At 45.5% G+C, this 20,352-nt stretch overlaps 1 protein-coding gene across 2 annotated transcripts in view; it reads left to right on the top strand.

Annotated features, from left to right (window-relative positions):
• parp8 (poly (ADP-ribose) polymerase family, member 8) overlaps positions 1 to 20,352 on the top strand; it is a 470,797-nt gene that overhangs the window by 356,780 nt on the left and 93,665 nt on the right. For both annotated transcript variants that reach the window (XM_041197708.1, XM_041197699.1), the window contains exons 13-14: positions 10,674 to 10,727; positions 10,813 to 10,908. In XM_041197708.1, coding sequence (XP_041053642.1) covers positions 10,674 to 10,727; positions 10,813 to 10,908 — 150 coding nt within the window. The remainder of the gene's footprint in view (positions 1 to 10,673; positions 10,728 to 10,812; positions 10,909 to 20,352) is intronic.

Genomic DNA, 20,352 nt, shown 5'->3' with positions numbered 1-20,352 from the left:
AAAGGTGTTTTGTAAGTATATTAGGGGCAAGAGGATAACCAGGGAATGAATAGGGCTCATCAGGGACCAAAGCGGCAATCTGTGAGGAGCCGGAAGACATAGATGAGGTTTTAAATGATTACTTTTCATCTGTGTTCAGTATGGAGAAGGACGATATAGGAGTAGAAAGCAGGGAGGGGGACAGTGATATACTTGAACAAATTAGCATTGAGAGGGAGGAGGTATTCGTGATTTTAGCAGGCTTAAAAGTGGATAAATCCCCAGGTCCAGATGAGATATATCCCAGGCTGCTGTGGGAGGCAAGGGAGGAGATTGCAGGGGCCCTGACATTAATTTTCAAATCCCCCCGACCACAGGAGAAGTGCCAGTGGACTGGAGGACAGCTAATGTAATACTATTATTCAAGAAAGGTGGTAGGGATAAACCAGGGAACTGTAGGCCAGAGAGTTTAACGTCAGTGGTAGGGAAACTTTTGGAAAAGATTCTGAGGGACAGAATTAATCTCCACTTGAAGAGGCAAGGATTAATGAAGGATAGTCAGCATGGCTTTGTCAGGGGAAGATCATGTCTAACAAATTTGACTGAATTTTTCAAGGAGGTGATGAGGTGTGTAGATTGGGGTAGTGCAGTTGATGTGGTCTATATGGACTTCAGTAAGGCTTTTTGACAAGGTCTCACATGGGAGACTGGTCAAGAAGGTAAGAGCCCATGGGATCCAGGGCAATTTGGCAAATTAGATCCAAAATTGGCTTAGTGGCAGGAGGCAGAGGGTGATGGTCAAAGGTTGTTTTTGTGACTGGAAGCTTGTGTCCAGTGGTTTACCACAGGGTTTGGTGTTGGGTCCCTTCCTTCTTGTAATGTACATTAATGATCTAGACGTGAATGTAGAAGTATGATCAGTAAGTTTGCAGATGACATGAAAATTGGTGGTGTGGTAAATAATGAGGAGGGAAGCCTTAGACTACAGGACAATATAGACAGGCTGGTCAGATGGGCAGAAAAGTGGCAAATGGAATTTAATCCTGAAAAGTGTGAGGTGATGCATTTTGGGGGACTAACAAAGCAAGGGAGTACAGGATGAATGGTAGGACCCTAGGAAGTACAGAGGATCAGATGGACCTTGGTGTGCATGTCCAGAGATCCTTGAAGACAGCAGGACAGTTTGATAAGGGGGTTAAGAAGGCATATGGGGTACTTGCCTTTTATTAGTTGAGGCACTGAGTACAAGAGCAGAGAGATTATGATGGAGCTGTATAAAGTGTTAGTGAGGCCATATCTGGAGTACTGTGTACAGTTCTGGTCACCACACTATAGGAAAGATGTGATTGCACTGGAGAGGGTGCAGAGGAGACTCACCAGGATATGCCTGGGCTGGAGCGTTTCAGCTATGAAGAGAGATTAGATAGGCTGGGGTTGTTTCCCTTAGTGCAGAGAAAGCTGAGGGGGGACCTGATTAAGGTATACAACATTATGAGGGGCATAGATAGGGTAGATAGGAAAAAAGCTTTCCCCTTAGTGGAGGGGTCAATAACCAGGGGGCATTGGTTTAAGGTAAGAGGCAAGTATAGAGGGGATTTGAGGAAAAATGCTTTCACCCAGGGGTTGGGGGGTATCTGGAACTCACTGCCTGAAAGGGTGATAGCAGTGGGAAACTTCATTTAAAAAGTATTTAGATGAACATTTGAAATGCCATAGCATACAAGGCTATGGGCCAAGTGCTGGAAAATGGGATTAGAGTAGATATGGGCTTGATGATGGGTGTGGACACAATGGGCCAAAAGGCCTCTTTCCATGCTGTAAAACTCTATGAATCTAAGCTATTATTAAAGATTTTATAACAGGGCACTTAGAAAAGTTTAATGCAATCAGGTAGAGTTAGCATGGTTTTGTGACAGAGAAATCATTTTTAACGAATCTATTGGAGTTCTTTGAAGGAGCCACATGTGCTGTGGATAAAGTGCATATACTGTACTTAAATTTCCAGAAGGCATTTCATAAAGTGCCACATCAAAGGTTATTGTAGCAAATAATAGTTCATGGAGCAGGGGGCAACATATTGGCATGGATAGAAGACTGGCTAGCTACAGGAAGCAAAAGGTAGCCATAAATGAGTCTTTTTCTGGCAGGCAGGATGTAACGAGTGGTGTGCCAGAGGGATCAGTGCTGGGGCCTCAACTTTTTACTATTGATATAAATGACTTGGATGGAGAAACCGAAGGAATGGTGGCTAAATTTGCTGATGATACAAAGGTAGGTAGGAAGGCAAATTGTGAAGAGGACGTAAGGAGGCTACAAAGTGACATAGATAGGTTAAGTGAATGGGCAAAGACCTGACAAATGGAGTATAATGCAGAAATTGCCAATTTTGGCAGGAAGAATAAAAAAGAAGCATATTATCTAAATGGTAGGAGATTGCAAAGCTCTGAGATTCAGAGACCCTGGGTGTCCTAGTGAGTGAATGACAAAAGGCTAGTATGCAGGTACAGCAAGTGATTTGGAAAGCTAATAGAATATTATTGTTTATTGTGAGCAGAATTGAATATAAAAGTAGGGAGGTTATGCCTCAGTTGTACAGGACATTGGTGTGACCATATCTGCAGTGCTGTGTACAATATCAGTCTCCTTATTTAAGGGAAGGTATAAATGCATTAGAAGCAGTTCAGAGAAGGTTTAGTAGGCTAATACCAGGATTGGTTACCTTATGAGAAAAGGTTGGACAGATTAGACTTCTGTCCACTGGAGTTTAGAAGAGTAAGAAGTGACTTGATTGAAACCTTTAAGATCCTGAGGGGTCTTGACAGAGTAAATGTGGAGAGGATGTTTCCTCTTGTTGGAGAATCTAGAACTAGGGGTCACGTTTAAAAAGAAGGGATTTAAAACCGAGATGAGGATAATTTTTTTTCTCTCAGAGGGTTGTGAGTCTTTGGAACTCACTTCCTCAAAAGGCAGTGAAAGCAGAGTCTTTGAATATTTTTAAGGCAGAACTAGATAGATTTTTGAGTGAAGGGGTGAAACAAGGGAGTGAAAGGAGTGAACTCTCTGCCTCAGAAGGCGATGGAAGTGGGGTAATTGACTATTTTGAGGTGGAAGTAGATAGATTCTTGTTAGGCAAGGGAATCAAAGGTTATTGGGGGTAGATGGGAATGTGGAATTCAAAACACAAACATATGATCTTAATGAATGGTGGAGCAAGCTCGAGGGGGCCGAATGGCCTACTTCTGCTCCCATTTCATATGTTCATATGTCCGTATGTTAATGGGGGTAGGCGGAAGGTTACAATGAAATCATGATCTTGTTGAATGGCAGAGCAGGCTTGAAGGGCCGAGTGGCCTGCTACTACTGCTACTAGTTTGTATGTACGTTTGTTTGTATCATTGCTGTTGGATGCCTGGAGATCCTCTTGAATGTCATTGGGAAAGGGGAAGCCGCACCACAGAGATTACTTGTTCTTCATGGAACTTTTTCTTTCACATCAGTGATGCACAGCAGTGCCTCGTTGCTGACTGCAAAATCTGCCCATTGTGTCTTTTTCAATTTGCTATTCATGTTGTGTTATGAATTAATTTTGTGTGCTGACACAGCAATTTTGTTAGAAATATGTTGAATGTATCATTGTTCCAGTGGAAAATCCAATTAAAAAGCGAAACAGCTAAGTTGAGTTTAAGCATGTTTAAAAACAGTATAGCCCTGAATTTCACTTTTGGCCAGGGTCACCAACAGGCCACTATTCTTCACTAGTGTCAGTTGCCTCAGTTACTGGCACGATTGGTTTTAAGCCTTTGAGTCAGAAAAATGTGGATATCATGCTTCGCTTAAGCATATAATGTGCACTGATGTTCGAGCACAGTTCTGAGATTAATGCACTCACTTGATAGGTAGATGTATGGTTAGATGAAGAGGAGTGGGAGGAGGGTCACGTTGGGCATAACCACCGCCATAGATCAACTGAGGCGAATGGCCACGCACATACCTCTCATTGCTTCCAGCCCACGATTGCTGCAAAGAAGGCATGGCTTCGAACGGCAAAATGACTGCAGCTACAGGTTCAATGACGCATCCCTTGAGCACCTTTTGGCCAGTGAGGATCTGGACCGTTTATGTGCTGACACTAAGGATTGCAGTGCTCCACCAAGTGAAGATCCAGCAGGGCAACATCCATCAGACCGCTATGCTGTGACTGATGTGTCCTATTTCACAGGCCACTTCCAGGCACTAATGACCTCCCCTTGCTTCCGTAGGTATGCCTGGGAAATAGTCGACAGAGTCCATGACCCAGGGCCTCCAATAAAGCCCCAAAGAAACCTCTGAAGAGGAATCCGGAGGCACCCTCCTTGAAGTCCTGTCACAGCGCTCACCCACACTCTCTGCCAGTGCAGAGACACACATCTCGGTGGGTCCTAGCTTTAGAGTAGCCTCGGGATCACAATCTGGTGAGCATATCGCACTGTCTGATCCACAGTAGACATCGGAAGGGACTTCCCAGGTGCCCGGCACTCAGAGGGCTGCTGGAGGCCAGAAATTTGCTGAGTCCAAGTCAGATGACAAGCCTCTGGATTGGGTCATGTCACAGTAGCTGGAGCTGCAAAGGCAAGCTCGGAAACACCAGGTTGGGATGTCCGCTGCACTCCTCCGATTGCAAGGCATGATAGAGGAATCTGTCTGCCTTCGGGCTGAGGTGATAGCGCCAGCATGGCAATGCACTGAGGTCAACACTGGTAGGATGGCAGCCACCATGGAGACCTTGGTCCAGGATGCTGTTGCTGCACTGCTGTGTGCGCTCAACTTCATCCCTGATGCCATTGTTGTCCTCCATAGGTGTGTATGTGAGAGGTGTGCGGGGCAGCTCGATCTCACTCCAACTACCTCTTTTCCTCAAGGAGTCAGCCAGGGGCCCTTGGGCACCCATACGGAGGCCATCAATCCAGTTGACTCCGGAGGTGTCCGGCCCATCTGAATCCCCTCTTCCTGTGACCTCAGCAGCTGCAGCTCCACAGGAGGGTGCCACTGCCACAAAGCAGGGCGCCGAAAGCAGGCAGGGCCCTCCAAGTCTCGTCTCTCCCGAGGATGCCTGCCAATGTCATCACAGACAGAGCATAGCAGTCAGCAGGCTGCCTCCACCTCTGCTATGGATGTCCGGGGAGCATCAAGGTGTAGCAGCAGGATTAGGAAAGTTAAGATGTAACTCTTGGAGTTAAAACAATTAAACTAAATTAACAAAATAAGGGCTAAAACAAGCACAGCCCCTAAATCAGGTCAGCTGTAAAACCAAGGACAAAGTTTAAAGGAAACTTACAAACATTAAACCAAAATGTGATTAAAGGGGTCAATAAAACACCCCAGTCCCTGCGGTGCCCACCGAGCATGGAAGGCCTTGAGAGTGCTGGCAGACACCGCGTGCTCCCTCTCCAGGGACACCCGGCCATGAACGTAGCCGCGGAAGAGGGACAAACAATCGGGCGGGAGGAGTTAAGAAGATGTAACTCTTTTGAGTTAAAACCAATAAAACCAAATTAACAAAATTGGGATAAATCAGGCACAGCCCCTAATTCAGGTCAGCTGTAAAACCAAGAACAAAGTTTAAAGGAAACTTACAAACTTTAAACCAAAATGTGATTAAAGGGGTCAACAAAACACCCCAGTCCCCGCGGTGCCCACCGGGCACGGAAGGCCTCGAGAGTGCCAGCAGACACCGCGTGCTCCCTCTCCAGGGACATCCGGCCGCGAACGTAGCCACGGAAGAGGGACAAACAATCGGGCGGGACAAGTTAAGAAGATGTAGTTGCACAGCCTGGGCATGGATGTTAATTACTTGTACATAATTTTCACTATTGTCAATAAACTATCAAGAATGTCTCCCTGCCTATGGCTCCTTGTCCTGATGAGCAGTTTTCTTGTCACTCAGATATGAAACCTTTCTCCACAAGATAAGGTCCAGGGCCTCTTCCCTGTGCTCTGTGCAGCCTTCAGACTAATGTAATGGTCCGGCCTTACACTCCCTGGACATATTAGTGAGGCCTGCACCACGATGGCGCTTGTCATTGCTGCCAGATTGTCATAGGCAGGGTCACAGAGATCCGTTGTTCTCTCTGTGTGCTCTCAGCGCCTTTAAGGTGGGGCTGGCCCCCATTTCTTCAGCATCAGTGACCAGTGACTCCTGAAGGGCTCAGGTGCTGAAGGTGGACAAACGATCAGTTGCTTTTAAAGTTTCATGGCTGCGTCTCTATGATATGACCCTGATCACAGAACGCAAGCAAGCTTCTCTCAGCCAGACAGGAGTCAGATGTTCTTAGAGGCTATGTGAAGATCTACGGAGTGTCCTCACTGCATGTCGTCATCATCCTCCTGCAATCAAGTGACTATTAGGGCTTCTGCAGCATCTCCATGACAGGAGCCTTATCACAGAGGGATGTATGCTTCCATCGTCCAGGTTAGAGTCAAATGTTCACAGATGGAATGTGAGGATCTATAGTGTCTCCTCACTGCATGTCTTCCACAAATCTAGCAGCTAAGAGGACCTACCGAGAGCACCCTGCCCCATCTGGCCAGTGCAAGGGCCTCATCCCTGTCTTTGTCACCTTCAAGGACCTCCTGACCCTTATCCCCATCAGCACCCTCCTCATCAGAGGAGACAACCAGCTCCTTCTCAGCCAGCTCCTTTCCCTGTTACAGCACCAGGTTGTGAAGGGTGCAGCAGGCAACGACGTTGGGTGACAGCATCTGTGGACTATATTGCAGGGCACCACCAGACCGGTCCAGGCACTGGAACCTCATCTTCACCATCCTGATAGTTTGCTCCACCAAGTTGCGAGTTGCAGCATGAGCCTGGTTATACCTTCACTGTGCTGCAGTCTGAGGCTGCCACATGGATATCATCAGCCACGTCCTCCGCAGGTAGCCCTTGTCCATGAGAAGCCAACCCTGCAGCTTCTGTGGACCTTAGAAGACATCAGGGATCTGTGATTGACTGAGGATGTAGGAGCCATGCACACTTCCTCGAAACCATATGCAGACCTGCAGGATCCCTTTGTGGTGCTTGCACCCCAGCTGCACATTCAGCAAATGGAAGCCCTTGCTTGTTGCGATGGAGATCTAAGTGCCACGTGAGTGCAGTCGATGGCACCCTGCATCTGTGGGAAACCCGAGATCTCAGCAAATCCCAGCGGTCTTACATCCTGGCTGTCCTGTTCCTGGGCAAAATGCACAAAGTTGTGTGCCCTCGTGAAGAATGGCATCTGTGACCTCATGGATGTATTTGTTGGTGGCGGCTTGTGATATCTCACGGAGGTCACCTGTGGAGCCCTGAAAGGAGCCACTGGTGTAGAAGTTGAACACCATGGCCATTGGCAGTGGATGCCCTCCATGTCCCCGTGGCGCCACATCCTGCAGTAGCTGGCAGATGTGACTGACCTGTTCCCTAGATATGCACAGTCTTCGGCGACACTGGCTCTCGGTCACCTGCAGGAATGAAAGGCGGTGTCCAAGGGCCCTGGGTCTAGCTATGTGCCGACCAGTGAAGGTTCGCTGTTGCTCTTCAGCGGCGTGTGTGGGATCCCAAGCTGCCCCCTCTTCCTGAGGGTGCTGCTCCTCCCTCTGCATAGCCAAGAACCTCCGTCATTCTCTTCACTGTCATTTTCGCTCTCTGTAAGCCATGAGGTATACAGTTAGGTCACCAGACTCCATGATCCTGATGTTGTGCTCCTGCAGGATGAAACAGAGAGACGCATGGGTTAGCTTGGGTATACTGAGAACCTCTCTTGGTTAAGTCTGAAGGCCCCTTAACGCTTCCTAGAGAGAGCTGGCCATCACTTGGATGGCCTGAGATTAGTGTGCTGCATGGCTGCCCAAAATCTCACCCACCTCCGCCCAACATCCTATTGGTGCCAGTTTCACCCACTGGACTGCATGCTGTACTCTCAGCTCAGGCGCAGACATTCTCCTAACCCGCACTGCAGGGCTGCACTGTTAGCTTGGACCATGGGGGAGACTAGTCCAAACCGGGATGATGACATTGCAAGGGGCTGTGAGTGCCTCCACTAGTGACTGCTCCATGGCAGCTTTAGCAAGGAGATTGTACATCATGCCCAATCGTCCAACTGATCTGCAGCCCACTCAAACGCTCATTACTTTGCAGTCTGTGCCTGAGGGGGTGAAAAGCTCTGGAGCACTTGGTGGCACTTTGATGCCTCTGTGTTGCTTGAGTGGGCAGAGAAGCTAGAGGCCCGACTCCAATCATTTCAATGTGTCTGCGCCTGAACTGTCTCAGCTGCAGAGGAATGGCCATTTTATACAAGGTTTCCTTAATGCGTGGCTGTTTCCCTTGCCCCCACCCCACATGTGCTTGTGCTGCTTACTCAATCGCAGGGCAGCCTTTGCCTCTGCACCCCCCCCACAATATGCCTCAACCTTCAAGTCCAACAGGCAACCCGGGCAAGCACTCCACGACTTTACTGTATACTCACCTCTGAGTTCCCCTCAAAGTGCAGCCCACCAACTGCATGCCTTTTATGTACAGTTGTGAAACAGGCTGGCGTGAGTGCGGGGGACAATTCCAATAGGCTGGGCTTATAATTATATGCTGATTTATTACAATGAGGTTCCCAAAGTCCGATGGTGGGAAACACAGCCCGCCATTGACGGGCAGAGCAGACAATCGTAAACTGGTTTCACGACATCGTTTTTGGCCTTCACGCCATATTGTCTGCTCATACCACTGAAAGCACCTGACACCAGCGGGCATGGACGATTCCGCCCATTCTGTGCCATCATCAGCAAAGAAACAGCAGTGAAATGAGCGACTAGTCAATCTGTTATATCTTAGAAATTTGGAAGAATGTTCACCCCAATATCCTAAGAACTCTTGCTTGCTTCTGAATGCCATTAAATCTTTTAACATCCACCTGAACAGGCAAATGGATTGTAATTACACATCTTATCCAAAGTGCAGCACCTCAGACTTTGCAGCATTCCGCTATTACTGTACCAAACTCACAACCCACAATTTTTATTAGGCAAAGATATTAAGGTTTACGGTCCCAAGGCAGGTAGATTGTGTGAATAAGATCACCCATGATCTAACTGAATGGTGGAACGGTCTCAAGGGACTGAATAGTCTATTCCTGTTCTTATGGTCCTGACCTCTGACCTTAATGTTTGAATACTACCACTGAACAAAACTGATACATTAATCATTAATGTTGCATACCAATACAACAGCACCAACTTGCATTTATACAGTGCCTTTAATGTAGTAAAGTATCCCAAGGGGCCTCCAGACATAAATTGACACCAAAACAAAGAAAGTAAGCTTTGAAGAGTATCTTTAAAGGAGAGGAGAGATATAAAGATGTTTAGAGAGAGAATTATTGAGCTTAAGGCTGTGATAGCTGAAGGCACGTAGGGTGAAGGAAATAAAGGACACACCAGAGGCCAGAATTGGAGGAACATGAAATCTCGGAGGCTTGTTAAGCTGGAGGAGGTTTCAGTGATAGGGATGGACCAGGTTATGGAAGGATTTGAATAAGAGGATGAGAATTTTAAAATTGTGGTGTTACCAGGCTGAGAACTAATTTTGATTAGTGAGCACATTGTGGGGGATGTCATTTGGTGAAAGTTCAGTTGTACGCAGCAAAATTCTGTATGAGCTTAACTTTATGAAGGGGAGGAGATGGGAGGCCAGCTTAGATAGCAAATGCAAAATAAAGTTATAATTTAAGAACTGATATTTAACCAAAAAAAAGCATCTGAAATTGTTCAGCTGAACTTGCCATTTTAATATATAAGGGTAGGAATCTTGTGATCTTTCAGAGGAGGCAGAAATGTGGTGGGATGGAAGAGTGACAGGGCAGAACTGCTAAAGTGAGCAACTGATGACTCCATTCCGAGTCCCCGGGATGGTGTCATTTAAACCTTCATGTGGGCAAAGCAGAATAACAGGAGTACCCATTCCAGTGAGAGGCAGCACCTAAAACCCAGGTTGGCTGAAAGGAGAAGTACACCTTTATACTTAAATCCTTTAGTCAAGAGGTTAAAGTGTTAGTTGAAAGGGCACAATCAACCCCTCTGGGATTAATTTCCATTCACCTTAGACCCTAAAGTCTATTTTAGGCCCATAACAGGAACTATTCCTGTTTTCAGCAGACAAGGGTGCCATGGACCAACTAGGGTGCTTCAGGCAGAATTCTTGGGAATGCTCCTGAGGCACACGTAAACTTTTATGCCAATGTATCAGGATGCAGGCTTTGCAGCCCATCACCTGAGTGCAGTTATCGTGTTATGAATAGGACAGAAATCCAGCACGTTTGGTGACACCTGAGAGTCTCCATCACCACCCCCACCCTATATCCTACCAGGATTATCTCCTCAATTATGCTCCCAGCTACACACTGAAGGATTGGTTCTTTGGCTGATGTAGTGCCTGGATTGGCATGAACATGTTATAACATCTAACATGGTGGTTCCAGAGAAGTTTTGGTACCAGGCTGAACCTGGCTATTCCAAGTAACTGCACATCTTTGAAACTGATGACTCTGCTCCTTTAGTAATGATAATGTAAGAACGCGTCTTGTTAGACTCTGGTATCTTGAGGGGGGAAAAGAAAAAAGGTTGATAAATTAATGCCTGTCAATCTTGATTGTTATGGCTAATGTTCTTTTTTCCATCATTTTTTCCATTAGTCTGGCTATAATGCGAGAACACTAGCGTCAAGGGAGCATGGGTTTCTCGTACAGGTAAGAAGCTCATTAGCATCACTGCTTCAGCCATTAGTCTGTCTCTTGCCTTTTCATAATTAATTTGTACTTTTATTTTGTGCAGACAATTGAGTATGCAGAGCAGAGGATACCAATCCTTAATGAGTACTGCGTGGTGTGTGATGAGCCCCATGTCTTTCAGAATGGGCCAATGCTCCGGGTGAGTAGAACCTTTACTCCTTAATTTTGAACATGCCTATGTTTTCTGATGCAGAGTATACTCAAGCACAGAGAAAGGATGTGACTGAGCTGAGGTTGAGTAATAAAATTGAAGCAAAATCCTGTGGAGCTGGAACTCTGAAATAAAAACAAAAAATGCTGGAAAAGCTCAGCAGGTCTGGCAGCATCTGTGGAGAGAGAAACAGTGTTAACCTTTTCATTTCAGTAATAAAAGTTTAGTGCAAAATGACAGCTTATGACAAGGTTTAGGCAGACATCAGGGTCAGATCATGACCTGGTATGGGTGGGCTTTAAAAATCATGGTCCCGGAGGTCACATTGGGATCCCAATAGCTCTGGGAAAATTTTGAATTGGGTGGGGGTGGGGTGTGAGGAAATAAGGAATGAGATTAACACCAACTAATGGCCCTTTAAGTTTATTAAGAAGCTTGTTAAGGAGCCTGTCCAGAACAGAATTCAATTTTCAAACTTTTCTCTGCCCAGCCTGAACAAATTATGCATGTCAGTGCATTGTTGTTGGGTTCACCAAGAGCTCACCCAAATAAATTTTGCTGCAGTTGTCTTGGAAACAAATCTTTAAGGCCAACTATCACTGCCACAAATACTGGTCCTAACTTTGTCCACCTCATTCCATCTCCATGACCTTCCCAGGAGCAGCTTGAGCTAGTTGGCAAGGCAGCAGCAATCCCCAACATGGTGCGACCTGTCTTTGCTGCTGGCACCAGGCAGATAGCTCCCACATTCTGAAGGTACTTGGCACTTCTAATTTGACACCAAGCTCACCTCTGGGCCAATTGGGCTATTTACATTTAAAAATCACATCATGAATGCACGCAGCTTAGGCGAGTGGTCGGAACCTGGAATTCATCCGGGTGTTGGGTCCCTGACCCTGCATTGAAAATCCTATGTTTTTCATTCCAATCAACCTGGGCCAGAATCTTTTTGAACTCTCTGAAGTTATCTCTCCTCCAGTTAAGTACTTTTCTGCTTGATTGTACCTTGTCCTTATCTATAGCTATCCTAAACCTGATGATGTCATGATCATTATTCTCCAAGTGCTTCACTGCAAAATATGCTTCACTTTCCTTGCTTTATTTTCCAAAACTATATCCAGCATCACTTCCTTCATTAGGAACATAGCACTTAGGAGTAGGAGTAGGCCATTCAGCCCTTCAAGCCTGCTCTGCCAATCAATAAAATCATGGCTGATCTGATTGTGGTCTCAACTCCTCTTTCCTTTCCACACCCCCTAACCCTTGATTCCCTTGTTTATCAAAAATCTATCTGACTTCATTAAAAGCCTTCATTAAAGCCTTCATTAAATTAATTGACCCAGCCTCCATTCTTTTCTGGAGAAGAGAGTTCCACATCTCCATCTTAAAAGGAAGACCTCTAGTTCTAGATTCACCCACAAGAGGAAACATCTTCCCGGTATCTACACTACCAAGTCCACTGAGGATCATATATGTTTCAATAAGATCACCTCCCATTCTTCTAAACTCCAATGGATACATGCCCAATCTTTTCAACCTTTCCTCATAAGATAAGTCATTCACCCCAGGAATAAGTTGAATGAACCTTCTCCGAACAATTTCTAACCAATTATATTATTTTTCAAATAAGGTGACCAAAACTGTACACGGTACTCCAGATGTGGTCTCACCAAGCACAACTGTCATAAACTTCCCTACGTTCATATTCCATTCCCCCAATGAACACCACCAACATTCCATTTGCCTTCCTAATCACTTGCTGTACCTGCATACTAACTTTATGTGACTCATGTACCAGAACACCCAGATCCCTCTGTACCACCGAGTTCTGAAATCTCTCTCCATTTAAATAGTGTACTGCTCTTCTATTCTTCAACGTGGACAAGTTCACATTTTCCCACATGATATATTATGCAGATTAAAAATTAAGGAAAGCCAGCACAGTGTGTTAACTAATTTGATTTAGATTTTTATGAGCTAACAGAGATGAGAGTAATGTGGTTGATGTGTTGGGCATGGACTGCCAAAAGGCTTTTGTCAAACAGGATTTCCCTTGCGTAAAACCATGTTGACTTGTCCTACTAATACTATGATTTTTTAAGTGCATTATTAAGATTTCCTTCATAATAGATTTCAGCACTTTCCTGATGATGGATGTCAGACTAATGAGCCTGTAGTTCTCTTTTTTACTTCTTCCTCGTTTCTTGTATAGTGGTGTTCCATTTGGTACCTGCTAGCACTGTTCCAAAATCTAAGGAATTTTGGAAAATCATAGCCAGCGGATCCAGGATCTCTGCAGCTATCTCTTTTAGAATCCTAGGATGTGGGCAGTCAGGTCCTGGGGATTTGTTAGATTATTTTTCAGACTGGAGGAAGGTATATAGAGGGAACCCCCAGGGGTCATTATTTGGACCACAGTTTTTCTTGATCTGTATTGACCAGACTTGGGTGTGCAGGGCAGCTTTCAATATTTGCAGCTGACAGAAAGTTTGGAAGTATTGTAAACTGTGACAAGGGTAGTGATAGACCTCAAGAGGACCTAGACAGGCTGGTGGAACGGGCAGACATATGTCAGACAAAATTAAATTTAAGAAGCTGTGAAGTGATACATTTTTATAGTAAGATCAAGAAAAAACAAACTAAAATAAAGGATGCAATTCCAAAAGGGGGTGCAGGAACAGAGAATCCTGGAGGCATATGTATACAAATTGTTGAAGATGGCATGAAAGATTGAGACAGTAGATAATAAGGCAAACGGGACCCTGTGCTTTATAAACAGAGGTTGGACCTCAAAAGCAAGGGAGTTATAATGAACTTTTATATAACACTGGACTGGCCTTAACTGAGCATTGTGTCTAATTCTGGGCACCACGCTTTAGGAAGGATAAGAAATCTCTAGTGTGGGTGCAGAAAAGATTTACAAGAATGGTTCCGGGGATGAGGATTACAAGGATAGATTGGAGAAGCTGTGGTTGTTCTCTTTAGAGAAAAGAAGATTGAAAGGAAATTTGATAAAGGTTTTCAATATCATGAGATGTCTGAACAGAGTAGATAGGGAGAAACGGTTCCCAATGGCAGAAGGATCGAGCACTAGAGGGCATCAATTTAAGTTGGTTGACAAAAGAACCAAAGGCCACATGAGGAAAATCTTTTTTACAGAGCAGGTAGTTAGTGTTTAAGGTATAATAATTATATTGATAAGATACACAGATGAAGGCATTGTTTAATTCTGTACTTAGAGCACTTATAAAGAGAGACTGCCGGGACAGTGAATTGGTAGATAGGAGGCAAACATATGTAATGTGACATTCTGTAAATAAAGGAACTATCAAGAAAAGATGTGTCTAGCATCATACTTCACCATCTAGCTTAGGATCCATTTATCAAAGTGTGGTGAAATTAGATCCAATTGTGGCTTTTAAAAGAGAATTGGATAATTATCTGAGGAGAATAGATTTACAGGGCAATTGACAGAAGGCAGGAGAGTGGGACTAAGTGAGGTGCTCTCACACAGAGCCAGTATAAACATGATGAGTTTCTGCGCTGAAACCATTCTATGACTTGCCTATCACAGAATCACAGAATTAGAATCACAGAATCACAGTGCAGAAGAGGCCCTTCAGCCCATCGAGTCTGCACCGACATGCGAGAAACACCTGACCTACCTGCCTAATCCCAATTACCAGCACTTGGCCCATAGCCTTGAATGTTATGATGTTGCAAGTGCTCAGCCAGGTACTCTTTAAAGGATGTGAGGCAACCCACCTCCACCACCCTCCCAGGCAGTGCATTCGAGACTGTCACCACCCTCTGGGTAAAAATGTTTTTCCTCACATTCCCCCTAAACTTCCTGCCCCTCACCTTGAACCTATGCCCCCTTGTGACTGACCCTTCAACTAAGGGGAACAGCTGCTCCCTATCCACCCTGTCCATGCCCCTCATAATGTTGTACACCTCAATCAGGTCACCCCTCAGTCTTCTCTGCTCCAACGAAAACAACCCAAGTCTATCCAACCTCTCTTCATAACTTAAATGTTTCATCCCAGGCAACATCCTGGTGAATCTCCTCTGCACCCTTTCTAGTGCAATCACATCCTTCCTATAATGTGGCGACCAACACTGCACACAGTACTTCAGCTGTGGCCTCACCAAGGTTGTATACAACTCCAACATGACCTCCCTACTTTTGTAATCTATGCCTCGATTGATAAAGGCAAGTGTCCCATATGCCATTTTCACCACCCCACTAACATGCCTCTCTGCCTTCAGAGATCTATGGACACACACGCCAAGGTCTCTTTGTTCCTCAGAACTTCCTAGTGTCATGCCGCTCATTGAATACTTCCTTGTCAAATTACTCCTTCCAAAGTGTATCACCTCACACTTTTCAGGATTAAATTCCATCTGCCACTTATCTGCCCATTTGACCATCCCATCTATATCTTCCTGTAGCCCAAGGCACTCAACCTCACTGTTAACCACCCGGACAATCTTTGTGTCATCCACAAAATTACTAATCCTACCCCCCACGTAGTCATCTATGTTGTTTATATAAATGACAAATAATAGGGGACCCAGCACAGATCCCTGTGATATGCCACTGACACTGGCTTCCAGTCACTAAAGCATCCTTCTGTCATCATCCTCTGACTCCTACAACTAAGCCAATTTTGAATCCACCTTATCAAATTACCCAGTATCCCATGTACCTTTGCCTTCTTTATAAGTCTCCCATGTGGGACCTTGTCAAAGGCTTTGCTGAAATCCATATAAACTACGTCAACTGCACTACCCTCATCTACACACCTGGTCACACCCTCAAAAAATTCAATCAAATTTGATAGACATGACCTCTCTCTGACAAACCCATACTGACTATCCCTGATCAAACCTTGCCTCTCCAAGTGGAGGTAGATACTGTCCTTCAGAACTTTCTCCAAGAGTTTACCTACCACTGACATGAGACTCACTGGCCTGTAGTTCCCTGGCTTATCTCTACAACCCTTCTTAAATAGCGGCACCACATTAGCTATTCTCCAGTCCTCTGGCACCTCCCCTGTGGCCAGAGAGGAATTAAAAATTCGGGTCAGAGACCCTGCGATCTCTTCCCTTACCTGCCTCAGCAGTCTGGGACACAAATCATCCGGAACTGGAGATTTTAAGCCTCCAATACCTTTTCACTCCCTATATCAATTTGCTCAAGAGCCTCACAGTCTCTCTCCCCGAGGTCCATACCTTCATCCTCATTCTTTTGGGTGAAGATGGACATGAAGTATTCATTCAACACTCTAGTGATGTCAAAAATAAAAACAAAAAACTGCAGATGCTGGAAATCCAAAACAAAAACAGAATTACCTTGAAAAACTCAGCAGGTCTGGCAGCAGCGGCGGAGAAGAAAAGAGTTGACGTTTTGAGTCCTCATGACCCTTCAACAGTACTGAGTAAAAATAGGAGAGGGGTGAAATGTAAGCTGGTTTAAGGTGGTGGGGGGGGGAGTGGAGAGGGGGGTGTTGTTGTAGGGACAAGCAAGCAGTGATAGGTGCAGATCATCAAAAGATGTCACAGACAAAAGAACAAAAGAACACAGAGGTGTTGAAGTTGGTAATATTGTATAAATGAATGTGCTAATTAAGAATGGATGGTAGGGCACTCAAGGTATAGCTCTAGTGGGGTGGGGGAGCATAAAAGATTTAAAAATAATGGAAATAGGTGAGAAAAGAAAAATCTATATAAATTATTGGGAAAAAAAAGAAGGGGGAAGAAACAGAAAGGGGGTGGGGGTGGTGGAGGGAGCTCAAGACCTAAAGTTGTTGAATTCAATATTCAGTCCGGAAGGCTGTAAAGTGCCTAGTCGGAAGATGAGGTGCTGTTCCTCCAGTTTGCACTGGGCTTCAGTGGAACAATGCAGCAGGCCAAGGACAGACATGTGGGCAAGAGAGCAGGGTGGAGTGTTAAAATGGCAAGCGACAGGGAGGTTTGGGTCATTCTTGCGGACAGACCGCAGGTGTTCTGCAAAGCGGTCGCCCAGTTTACGTTTGGTCTCTCCAATGTAGAGGAGACCACCTTGGGAGCAACGAATACAGTAGACTAAATTGGGGGAAATGCAAGGGAAATACTGCTTCACTTGAAAGGACTGTTTGGGCCCTTGGACGGTGAGGAGAGAGGAAGTGAAGGGGCAGGTGTTACATCTTTTGCGTGGGCATGGGGAGGTGCCATAGGTGGGGGTTGAGGAGTAGGGGGTGATGGAGGAGTGGACCAGGGTGTCCCGGAGGGAACGATCCCTACTGAATGCTGACAGGGGGGGTGAAGGGAAGATGTGTTTGGTGGTGGCATCATGCTGGAGTTGGCAGAAATGGCGGAGGATGATCCTTTGAATGCGGAGGCTGGTGGGGTGATAAGTAAGGACAAGGGGGACCCTATCATGTTTCTGGGAGGGAGGAGAAGGTGTGAGGGCGGATGCACGGGAGATGGGCCGGACACGGTTGAGGGCCCTGTCAACGACCGTGGGTGCAAAACCTTGGTTAAGGATAAAGGAGGACATGTCAGAGGAACTGTTTTTGAAGGTAGCACCGTCAGAACAGATGCGACGGAGGCGAAGGAACTGAGAGAATGGGATGGAGTCCTTACAGGAAGCGGGGTGTGAGGAGCTGTAGTCGAGGTAGCTGTGGGAGTCGGTAGGCTTGTAATGGATATTGGTGGACAGTCTATCACCAGTGATTGAGACAGAGAGGTCAAGGAAGGGAAGGGAAGTGTCAGAGATGGACCACGTGAAAATGATGGAGGGGTGGAGATTGGAAGCAAAATTAATAAATTTTTCCAAGTCCAGATGAGAGCATGAAGCAGCACCGAAGTAATCATCGATGTACCGGAGAAATAGTTGTGGAAGGGGGCCGGAGTAGTACCGGAACAAGGAATGTTCCACATACCCCATAAAGAGACAGGCATAGCTGAGGCCCATGCTGGTACCCATATCCACACCTTTTATTTGGAGGAAGTGAGAGGAGTTGAAGGAGAAATTGTTCAGTGTGAGAACAAGTTCAGCCAGATGGAGGAAAGTAGTGGTGGATGGGGATTGTTCGGGCCTCTGTTCGAGGAAGAAGCTAAGGGCCCTCAGACCATCCTGGTGGGGGATGGAGGTGTAGAGGGATTGGACATCCATGGTGAAGAGGAAGCGGTTGGGGCCAGGGAACTGGAAATTGTTGATGTGACGTAAGGTGTCAGAGGAATCACGGATGTAGGTGGGAAGGGACTGGACAAGGGGAGAGAGAAGGGAGTCAAGATAACGAGAAATGAGTTCCGTGGGGCAGGAGCAAGCTGACACGATCGGTCTACCAGGACAGTTCTGTTTGTGGATTTTGGGTAGGAGGTAGAAGCGGGCCGTCCGAGGTTGGGCGACTATCAGGTTGGAAGCTGTGGGAGGAAGATCCGCAGAGGAGATGAGGTCAGTGACAGTTCTGGAAACAATGGCTTGATGTTCAGTGGTGGGGTCATGGTCCAGGGAGAGGTAGGAGGAAGTGTCTGCGAGTTGACGCTCAGCCTCCGCGAGGTAGAGGTCAGTGCGCCAGACAACAACAGCACCACCCTTGTCAGCGGGCTTGATGACAATGTAAGGGTTGGACCTGAGAGAATGGAGTGCAGTAAGTTCAGAGAGAGAGAGATTAGAATGGGTGAGAGGAGCAGAGAAATTGAGACGACTAATGTCGCGCCGACAGTTCTCAATGAAAAGATCAAGAGAAGGTAAGAACCAGAGGGAGGGGTCCAGGTGAAGGGAGAATATTGGAGGTGGGTAAAAGGATCCATTGAACGGGGCGAGGACTCCTGCCCAAAGAAGTGAGCCCGGTGATGTCCTCTGGCTTCACCCATAGATTGCCCCCTTGGTCCCTAATGGGCCCTACTCTCCCTGGTTATCCTCTTCCCATTGATATACTTATAGAATATCTTGGGATTTTCCCTACTTTTACCAGCCAGAGCTTTCTCATATCCCCTCTTTGCTCTCCCAATTGCTTTCTTAAGCTCCACCCTGCACTGTCTGTACACCACTAATGCCTCTGCTGATTTGCTTCCCTTGTACCTGCTAAAAGCCTCTCTTTTCCTTTTCATCATAACCTGAATATCTCTGGTCATCCATGGTTCTCTGGACTTGTTACTCCTTCTATCACCTTAGAGGGAACATGTTGAGCCTGTACCCTCCCCATTTCCTTTTTGAACACCCCCCACTGTTCCTCTGTAGATTTCCCCACAAGTAACTGTTCCCAGTCTACCTTGGCCAGATCCTGCCTTATTTTACTAAAATCCACTCTCCCCAAATCCAAAACATTTTTTTGCAACTTGTCAATTTCTTTGTTCATAACAAACTTAAAACGGTACCATGTTGTGGTCACTATCGCTAAAATGCTCCCCCACCAACATCTCAGCCACCCATCCAGCTTCATTCCCCAGAATTGGGTCCAGCACTGCGCCGTTGGACCCTCTACATATTGACCTAAAAAGTTCTCCTGTACACATTTCAAGAAATCCACTCCATCCAAGCCCTTAGCACTATGTCTATCCCAATTAATGTTGGGAAAGTTGAAATCGCCTAATATAATGACCCTCTGTGCACCTTGTTTCTCCTTTTTAATGTTTTAAGCTGGCACCCACTCCAATTATAAATTAGTTGAAACCCTCCCCCACAGCACTTTTTAACCTCCCCACATTGGTCCCAGCTCACCCAGGTGCAACTTGAAGAGGTTCTTCCCACCCCAGAAGTGGTCCCAGTTCCCCAGAAATCTGAATCCCTCCTCCCTAAATTATTTCACATGTCATGTGTTAATCTGGTTTATCACAGTATTCCTAGACTGAATAAAATGAAAAAAATGAATTGAATTAGATGGAAATATTCTTCAGTGGTAAATTTATATGTTTGCTTGTCACCAGGAAATTAAAATGTACTTTTGCAAACTATAGAGTGTAATGAGGCAACATTTGAATTATAAATTTAAAAACTCCATCCTACCTTGTGAAATGTTTGCACTTTCCATTTAAGTTGCTCTTTGATACTGTAAAATTAAAAGGATGTATTATTTGCAAACAAATAGGTACTCTGACAATTGTTCAGCCTCAGAGATTGTCAGGTCCTCTGAAATTCTGAGTGAGATTATCACCTTCTGTGATAACCATTATCTTCTATTCAGTCAGTGCTGTTCAGACTTTTCTGTGTGAAGAATTCACTGCAAATATTGATACATACCGGCAAACTCATGCAAATACCAAAACCTGTCCAGTATAAGCTGCCTAAAGAAGAACCATTACCATTACAGAAAAAATTGTTTTATTTTTCTGTATGCAGTAACAGAAATGACCTGGTGTTCGGGGAAATCCATTTGATTTTATTTAATTTAATTTACTCTTCTGACTGCTCATATATTTGTGGAATAGCCTGAAAGAAAACTT

This window comes from Carcharodon carcharias, chromosome 1 (genome assembly GCF_017639515.1).
Source record: "Carcharodon carcharias isolate sCarCar2 chromosome 1, sCarCar2.pri, whole genome shotgun sequence".
Lineage (NCBI taxonomy): Eukaryota > Metazoa > Chordata > Chondrichthyes > Lamniformes > Lamnidae > Carcharodon > Carcharodon carcharias.
This window is presented reverse-complemented; position numbering and strand designations above follow the sequence as displayed.